Source organism: Copadichromis virginalis, linkage group LG2 (assembly GCF_057382275.1).
Source record: "Copadichromis virginalis isolate Kocher_CV1m ecotype Utaka linkage group LG2, C_Virginalis_male_GT1.1, whole genome shotgun sequence".
Taxonomy (NCBI): Eukaryota; Metazoa; Chordata; class Actinopteri; order Cichliformes; family Cichlidae; genus Copadichromis; species Copadichromis virginalis.
Genome location: NC_140619.1, coordinates 18,859,739 through 18,869,211, shown reverse-complemented (window position 1 = coordinate 18,869,211; position 9,473 = coordinate 18,859,739). Strand labels below are relative to the sequence as shown.

Here is a 9,473-nt window from a genome sequence, read left to right as displayed (position 1 = left end):
TTGAATTGAATTGAATTGAATTTTAATGATTGACAATTTGCATCCTAACAAAACCTTCAGGCTGCGTTCAAGTTCTGCCAAAACGCGCCGTTGGAGAACACCAATTGTGCCCTTACAATGCAACTCAGTTTAGCAGTTTTAGCTAAACGGCACAAAGGGTTCAGAGTTTTCTGGTCAACACAGAATAAATTATATCCTCATACAAACTCTAAGATGTTTAATGGCAAAAAGATGCTGATATGGTTTTGTTGGTGCACTACTTGTAGTTGTGGCTCTTAGGCATAGTGACACAGGTCCTCTTTTTGCTTGAGACTCTGTAGTTAGCCAAACAGTTTGAAATGAAACAGCTGAAGATTTAAACAAACAAACACTCAGACTGCGGTGAGAGTTAGAGGTGTTTGTTTTTCAACCACAAGTTAAAGCTCAGGCAGCTGTTTTTCCAACTCTGTTCAATCAGGAAAAAAATAACAAATATTCTAACGCACATAGAAAAATGACTCCTTGGACCTCTGAGGGTGAACCTCTTAGCATCCAGCAGGTCACTTAGTTTTGACTTAGTGTCTGGTTCACATCTGTCACTCTGCGTGTTGTGTGGTGGATGTGAAGAGATTAATCATCTTGATGCTGCTCACAGACTGCAAATCACTGTGAATGCAGTGGCATAATAATTATGCAGAATAATCAATAGTCACTGAACATATGGGCTTTTTTAAGCATTACTTTATTTTACTTCCTCATTTTTATTAGTATTATTTATCTGATGGTTGCACCTATTATTAACTCCTGGTCATATAAATAGGCACAGTCATCATGTTGTGGGGCCTCTGAAATCCCAGTTCACTTCAAATCTTAGAAAAATAATAATAAGGCAAGAGTACAAGTAGAATAAAACATCAGTGGTTTCTTTTAACCAAACGCCTTCAAACATCAGTGATCCTGAAGTCCACTCACACTATTTCACTTCTGTGTTCTTAGCTTAGAGCGCCCCTTGTGGCCATTCCCCATATTAAAGCATGCTACAGACGTCTTCCAGCAGGGTTTTTACCAACTGTCTCCCCCTTAAATCCTTCCCCTCAGAAAGGCGTAGTTTTTGCAGAGCCACCCCATCAGATAAAAATACACAGTGAGGCACAGCAGAGATGATTTTAAGAGTTAGGATTCAGAACAGAATTGCATAACTGTCTCTGCAGCAGGTGGGATGATAACAGCAGAAAGGAGAGAAAGGAAAAAAGAAATAAACATTCGTGAGGATTTGGTGCATTTGTGTCCTGCTAATCTTTCGCGAGGTAAATTAAAGCAATAGAAATTCACCGTTTTCTAGTGTTGTGGCACCTCGAGAACCCCCCCACCCGACCTTCCAGGAACCCTGCACGAGAGCCAAGTCACTGCAGTAAAGTTTTGGACTGAAAAGCTGCGTCTCCAGCCAATTTGTGCCTTTTTTTAAGCACCAAATGATATTTCTGCTTTATTACAGAGCAGTGTGATCACAAACATGAGAAAGACGGAGAATGATGGAAGGATGGGGGAGACAGTTTGGAGGGTTATACATATCACATTCCTATCTCTCACCTCTCTCCCCACATCCCTTTTTTAGTTCATAACTGCCATGGGTATTAATAATTAATGAGGACAATTCTCTGGCGTCTGGATGAGTCATACTCTCTGCTACTTGGTTTCCCAAAAGCACAAAAGCTTGGATTAACACAGAAAGAGGAAATCTGAATTTTTAACCCTAAAATGAAACCGGCATAAATGTTTGATGGGTGTCTATAAACAGAGGGAACTTTGACACCTGCCAAAAAAACCAAAAAGTCAGGTGTTCTCTCAGAAACCTGCCTTAAAAGCTGAAAGGACAGAAAAAGTTGGGGATGTTTGGGACAAAATATTTTGCGATCTAAATAGGAAAAACCAGCACATGTGCATATTTGTATGAAGTTTTCCACGCTGGAGACTTTATTTTGGCTTGGTTTTAGTTGCTTAAACTGTTCCCTTGAAAAGCACGAACTGGTTCATGGCCTTCGGGGTAAAAAACAAGACTTTCCCAAGTTGCAGAGGCAGTTTTCTAAGCAACTAAACAATTATATATTATGCTTGAAGGGCAGCCAGTGTTTGTACACGAACAAAACAAGAACAGCGTTCTGTCAGCTTTAGTTTGTCCAACACTGAGCTGTCAGACGCTGCACCGTGTGCTGTGAAAGGAAAAAATGCTAATGGCAGGGTTTGCAGAAGCTTGAAAGTTAAGCAGCCTCGAAGAACGACGAGGATGTACGAGCTTAAAAGAAATAGGGGGGACACGGTGCAAAGAGGTGCTGATTTTAATACCTTGATTTCAACATGATTATACATGAGAAAATTAACCAATATACAGGAGATTTATGACTGATAGAAAATTGTATTTATTATACTTTTCAAGATACATTCTATTCATTTGTAATGTCAATAAACACTCATAATTTTAACTTAACAATACTTTTTAAATAAGGACCGGATAGAGTTAAGTTGAATAAAGAATTTTGAAATAGAACTTGTCCTGACAATATCATCTCAAACTAAATAAATTAAAAACAAAACGGAGACTGAGCTAATATTGCACATGGTTGTTTTTCCGATACGGTTCGGCCCAGATCCGACAATTTAGAGCCTCGATCGGTTTGCCCTCGCTTTCCCTCCCTTTTTCCTCCCAGGTCCAACAATTCCAGAAGCATATCGAGTTTAATGCACATTTATTTTGGTTGCATAATGTTAATAAGAAACCTTTTACAAGATACTGTGGGAGATATAAGAATAAGGAAACTGCTGGAAACGTCACAGACTCTATCAGGCCTCTTGCTCATCGTGCGACACAAGAAAAAGGAAACATCACAGATCACATTTCACAACCTTTCATCCGGCAGGCGCTCCTCAGCAGACCGAGAGAAACAGAAACCCTTGAATCGACTGAATTAGCTCAGATGCAGCACACTATCAAGTCCTTTCCACTCTTTGCGTATTATTCTTCTTAAATAATACCAATAACTCTTTAAATAACCCTGCATAGAAAAATAAATTAACTATGTTGTTAAATTTTCATTCTTTTTCTACGAATTGAGAGCTGACAGGGAGGCGGGTCACCGATTGAATTATATTAGCGGTTTGTTGGACAATCTGGCAATGAAGTCTCTTGATGTTGATGATGCTCCGTCGTACAGTATGAGTGTGTGTGTGTCTTTCTTTGTAATTTACAAACCAGTCCCACAGATACAAATAATGTAAGACTTACAAAATAAATTCCAGGTTACGCTTACATGGCAAGCAGCTTTGTAATTTCTTTTTTTTTCTTTTTTTCCTTTTTTTAATCATTGGGTTTTGTTTTGTTTTTTCTTTTCATTTTTCAGAAACGTCCTCTGACAGTGTATGTGCCATTAGATTTCACCCAAAACATACAGTTACTGTAAGTAGGAATTTTTAAAGAGAAACACAACTCCATTCAGAAGACACTATATTTAACATGGCTCTTTACACAAAGAAAACAAGTCATGAAATCATTCCCCCAAAAGAGTTTTGCGGTGCCTCCAATTCCCACGAATGGAAAACGGGAGCTGTTTAGCCTCCCGGCAAAGAGCAGGTGTACTGCTACTGCTGTGTAATCCACACAAGATGGCAGAGAGTCTGCAGCCAACTCCGGAGAGCATCCACAAGATCAAATAGATATCCCAGCAACACAAAAAAGGTCAAATAAAAACAAAATAAAATAGAATAAAGCAAAGTAGCATCCATTGAGTCACTGATTCTGTTAATCTCATCCCAGTAGAAGGAGACATGATTCGTTCCAGAGCAAAAAGAACAACCAGCGCTCCCTCTTTTTCTTTTTTTAAAAAACGGGCTGAAGCCAGCGAGGTATATTCTCAAGCACTGTTTCAAGACCCTTTGATTTGGTTGGAAAAAAATACAGTAAAAGAAAAAGAACAACAACAAGAACAACAAAAAAATACGAAGAAGATAAGTACCCATTTCAGTAGCAGCAAAAGATACTATGTCTGGTTGCTTTTTTAAGGGTGTCCTATGGTAAGTTTGCAGGATTCGTACGTGTGAGTGGCTGATAATCCAGAAGGTATTTTACTGTGAAATACATCCACGCTTATTCTACTAATAGCCTTGTAGTGTGGAGCCATTTTGTCCATCTCTGCAGTGGTCATTAAGGATTTCCAGAAGGCACTTTTTTTGCTTTGTGTGTGTGTGTGTCTGTGTGTGTGTGTGTGCGTGTATGTGTGTAGGTGTATGTGTATGTGTGTGTGTGTGTGTGTGTGTGTGTGTGTGTGTGTGTGTGTGTGTGTGGCTGCAGAGAGGGAAATGAAGGCAGAGGGTGAGAGATCTGAAGGTTTGAATGACGTGTGTGTGTCTCGAGAGGACAAAGAGCCAGAGAAATGTGTTCGGCTGTCTGTCTGCCTGCATGTTGCTGACTTCATACTGTAGAAGTGTGTGTAATCAATGCACAGATCAAACACAACAGTCCCTACATTTTACTCAGTGCAGTCTGCTCCTCGAGCACCTGCAGGTAATCAGGTGTTCCTTGGAGCTTGGCTTTCAGCTCGTAATACTCACTTTTCCTCTGCTCCACTACGATCTTACTGTGGTTCCCGCCTATCAGCGACGACTTCTTCATCTTTTTATCCAGCGTTTTCTCTGGGTAGCGGATTTCATATCCGCCCATCCCTATACTGTTGAAATCTCTTTTGCTGTCCAGGAAGTTGTGGATGAACATGCTTGGCTCTCGGTTGGGGAGAAACTCCTCGAGTTCGTCAATGGTGCTGAGGCGTTTGTTGCGCTCCAGAGTGGAAAGCATGTCTTTCTCCTTGTCTGCGCTGTTCCGCAGGATGATCTTCTGCCTCTGCGAGTCTGCAAATTTGAAGCCGGCATCCAAGTCTGAGGAGCGACCGATCCCACAGGTGTGGCTCTTGCCGATGTGCTCGATAGTCTGAGGGATGAAGGTCTCGCCTCCCAAGTCATCGCCGGGGATAGAACCTTTTTTGCCGGATTTGTGGCTGTGGCGGCGAAGCTGCAAAGACATTGAGCCGCACTCCTGGTTCCCCAGCCCCTCCTGCCTGCCCACCGGTTTTTTATTCCGCCTCAGGACAAAGACTAAAAGGCAAAAGGCCACAAACACAGTCAGGATCAGCACTACGAGGATGCTAAGGATCATAATTGAAAGAGGCACGGGCCCTCCCGGTGGTGCTTTGCCAACTCCAGCAGGCGACACTGATGTCAAAACAGGGGTGGCGCCAGTCTGAATAAAGGGCGGCCTCGCCATCCGAGGACACAGGATCTCATTTTTTAAGAGGCGCAGTTCAATGTTGGCGAACTGCACAGGGGAGGCACATTTCACCTCTTTGGCAGCCACTCCATCACTCAGCTTCTGCAGCCAGAGTTTGAGGGCAACCAGATCGCACGAGCACTCCCACGGGTTCCCTTCCAGGTCTATTTGGGTCAGTGACCTCAGCTGGTCCAAGACACCGCTCACTGGCAGGGTCATGAAGTGGTTGTTTTTCAGATTGAGTCTGGCTAATGGGATCCCCGCAAACACATAAGCAGGAAGACTCCGCAGAACGTTGTTGTTGAGATACAGGAGTTGAAGGTTTGGCATGGAATCAAACGTACCTGCTAAGATTTCCTTTATGGCATTGTATTCCAAATATAAGTACTGCAGGTTTGTGAGGCCCAAAAACATCTCTGGGTGCAACTGTTCAAGCATGTTTCCGTTTAAGTACAGTCTCCTCAGGTTAGTGAGGTTAGCAAACACACCTTTCTGGACTGTGACAATCTGATTGCTGCCAAGATGCAGCAGATCTAAGCCCTCAAAACCTTGGAAATCACTCGGATTGATGTCACGGATGTAATTCCCACTCAGGTGAAGCTTCTTGGCATTTGGGGGTTTGGGAACGAGATCAGCTAGATTTTTAATATTCCTCTCCTGACAGCTGACGCTAATGCCAAAGTCAGAAGGGTGGGCTTTGCAGCTGCAGGGCTGTGGACACAACTGAAAGGAAACAATCTGGTTATTCCTTCCAGCCACAATCCCATTGCCATAAAACTTTGATGAGTCTGTGGTTTTTGGCGTTTTCGTGGCTATGGGAGCCACAGTACTTGGGGGCGTTTTGGAGGGCTGTGCAGGTGGCATCCTAACATCAAATTCACTTCCTGTTCCCATGGGACAAAGCTCCTGTTTGTTGGTTTCTTTCAGGAGCCTCCCGTACAAGTCACTTGGCGTTTCACATATGGCCTCGCCAATAAAAATATTATAGGGCATGTTTTCAAGCCACGCTTTGAGAGGTGCTAGGTCACAGGTACAGTTCCAGGGGTTGTCGTCCAGCTGCAGCTCTACAATGCGTCCAATGTGCTCCAGAACACCCAAATAGGGAAGTTTCTGGATCCTGTTGCCCCTTATATCCAGATGTGTGAGTGAGGCAAAGCGAAATATGTTGTCGGGGAGTGCCTGTATGAGGTTGTCATTCAGGATCAGCACTTTGAGTTTGTGCAGTTTGTTAAAGGCTCCCTTCTCAATGTATTGTATTAAGTTGTAGTCAGCCTGAAGGTATTCCAAGTTTTCTATGCCTAAGAAAGTGTCCGCACGCAGCACCTTTAACTCGTTGCTGTTCAGATGCAGCTGTTTCAACGCACTCATCCCCATGAAGGCCCCACCTTCAATGTTCTGCAGTTTATTGTTCCCCAGGTGCAGCGAGACAGCGTGGGTGAAGTTGAGGAAAGAGTTTGGGTAGAGTATGATCAGAAAGTTGTTCTGGAAGTTAAGGTGGTAGAGGGACGAGGCCGGAGGGATGAGCTGTGTGGGTCGATAGACGGTGATCTCCTCGCAGTTGACGTACAGCACGTTTTCCACCGACATGCAGGAGCAGGCGACGCAGGTCTCGGCCAGCAAGTCCGGGGCGGACGGGTCTGCCATCGGGGGTCCGTTCGACATTGAGGGGGAGGAGAGGGAGGAGGCGAGAGAGCCGGAGATAGAAGAAGAAAAGGCTGCCAGCAGGAGTACGAGCAGCATTTCGCCGGTTAGAAATCCTCCCCCAGAAAACCATTTAGTAACCTTTGGAAAGAAAAAGAAAAGAGAGACAGGCGCATGCACAAACATCCACACACGCAGGCGTACATACATGCACACAAAACCAGATATGCACACGCACACACACACACACACACACACACACACACACACACACACACACACACCATCAAAATTCATATTTGAGATTGACTGCATTGCAATTTTAATATTTAACTCGATTTATATTTAAAGTACAAAAAAGAAAACATTACTCTCAGTGTATGAAATAAATTCTAGCCACGATGCTAATAATGCACATTTGCAATGATCCCACTATTTCATCAGAATCTATGAACTGCGTATCTCTGTTACTGACACACAGTCATGCCTCCAAATCCTGGATAGCCTGAAATGTTGGATGGAGGTTATTCAGTACTGCAGGAAAAAGTAGCACATGCTCTGGACTTACCCAAACCCCTGAAATACTGCACGTCTATGCATCTTATTCTGACACCCAAAGCAAGACGCAGACATCAGCACAACTCTGTTTTGTGCCTCTCAGATTCAACATAATCAAAGTCAAATGGCTGCAGTTCCCTTTTCTAGGGGAGGTCTAATTTGGAGCCAGCACCTCCAATACCAGCGAATAGCACACAGCAAAGAGAAGAAAAAGAATTGGGACTGTGCCCATTACTGACACACTGAGAGGGGTTTAAGCTGCACCCATTTATAGCAGCTGTGACACAAGAAGAAATTCCACATGACGAAATCTGAGAGATCTTTTTTATGGGACTGAATTTAAATAAATTGGACTTACCCAAAGCTGTGGTGGTGATGAATGCGGCTCCCTCTGGAGACACGGGGCAGCATTGGTGAGACATGGATGGAGCCGTGCAAACAGTCTGCCCAGCAGAAGCCGACAGTTATAGGGGCGCAACAAGGTCTCCCCCCAGTCCTCTATAGCCCCATGTAGGGAGCCGAGCAAACCGGAGAGGTGGAGGTGCGAGGCGGAGATGGAGAAACAGAGGAGGGAGAGGAGGAGAGGCGAAGAAGGAGGGAGGTCCGATTTCACCCGATGCGCCTCTTACTGACGGGCTCCTCTTGCTTGGAAAAATCTCCCCGCTGCTCGTTCGGTCCCCAAAGTGGCCGTACTACCTCCATGGGAAAACGTTCATTTGGGTGCAGGGGAGATAGAGAGGGAGTGGGGGAAAGGTAGAAGAAGGTAGAAAGAGGGGAAATAGAAAGAGGGGGTGGGGGGTGGGGGGAGGCAGATGGCTTTCAGAGATCTTCACGGCGCGTCCGGCGACTCCAAGGCGTGAAAAGGGGCGCAAGGCGGACACCAGTACGGTGGAATAAGTCCATCATTCTTGGAGTTTTTATTTAAAGGCGGGGAACTGATCGAGAGAAAGAGGAGTAGCAATGAGTAGAAAATGGGGAGGGAGAGGGTATGATGATGATGATGGCCAGCACTGTGCGTCTGGCTACAGCTCGGCTGAGCAACCCTCCGAAGGGCCAATGAATAAATACTGGTTCGTTTCCAGCGAAGTTGCGCACGGGGATAAAGCTCCAGAGGGCAGAAGCGGCCAAAATGCCCCCATCAGGTTGCTTTTGTCACGAGGTTATTCTCCATCCGTGCAGCGCTAATCCCTCCACCCCCCAAAAAACTGTTGGTGGTTCTCTTCACTTTGTTTGCAGTCGAATGGAGAAGAGATTATTTCAGTCTCATCCAAGTGGGAGGGAATCAGTTCTTATGCTTTTTTGTTTGTTTCTTTCCCCCTGTAATAAAGAAGAAGAATATTGAAGCTCCTTTCCGAGAACAAAAGGAGGAAGAAAGAAAAACGGAGAGAAACCAGAGAGACGAGTGAGGACAAGAGAAACCGGTGCGTAAAAATGAATAATGCAGTTATTCAGCCTTTAGTCCGCTGTGGTGCAAGTGAGGCGCTCGAAAGTCCGCACATTCGCTCTTTCATAGGTCCAAAGAAGGGAAGGGAGAAAAAAAGAATCAAAATGGACTTGATAATTTTTTAAGTAATCCTCTCTTTGGGAAAAACACAAAAAATATCCAGGTGGAATAAGTGGCAGAGGAGGGGGGAGGGGTGTCACACCGGAGAAAAGCAAGCTTGTGTTTCTCTCCCTCCTGTAAAGACAGAACAGTATCCGTGTCAGGCGCATAAGTATGCTGGCTCCTTCTGCAGCCGCATTCACGGAGCTTCCCACACGACTAAAAAGAGGAGAATGCAGAGATGGAGAGGGAGGGAGGAGGGAGAGGGAGAGAGAGAGAGAGAGGGAGGGAGGGAGGGAGGGAGGGAGGAGGGGGGCTCGCTCACATAGACCGAAAAGAGAAAAAAGATACTCCAGACCTTGAACCAGATCCATTAGGGTGAGCGAACACTGCAACAGCTGCATTTGCTCAATATTTACGAGCAGATTCAGATTTTTTGTT

At 44.7% G+C, this 9,473-nt stretch overlaps 1 protein-coding gene across 1 annotated transcript; it reads right to left on the bottom strand.

Moving 5' to 3' along the window:
• Nucleotides 1-2,299: 2,299 nt before the first annotated feature.
• On the bottom strand, nucleotides 2,300-9,265 carry slitrk4 (SLIT and NTRK-like family, member 4). The gene is made up of 2 exons (XM_085472539.1): nucleotides 7,848-9,265; nucleotides 2,300-7,072 (listed from the first exon to the last, which is right to left on the bottom strand). The coding sequence occupies exon 2, from the start codon at nucleotides 7,028-7,030 to the stop codon at nucleotides 4,493-4,495; it is 2,538 nt and encodes an 845-aa protein (XP_085328665.1). The 5' UTR covers nucleotides 7,031-7,072; nucleotides 7,848-9,265; the 3' UTR covers nucleotides 2,300-4,492.
• Nucleotides 9,266-9,473: the final 208 nt, after the last annotated feature.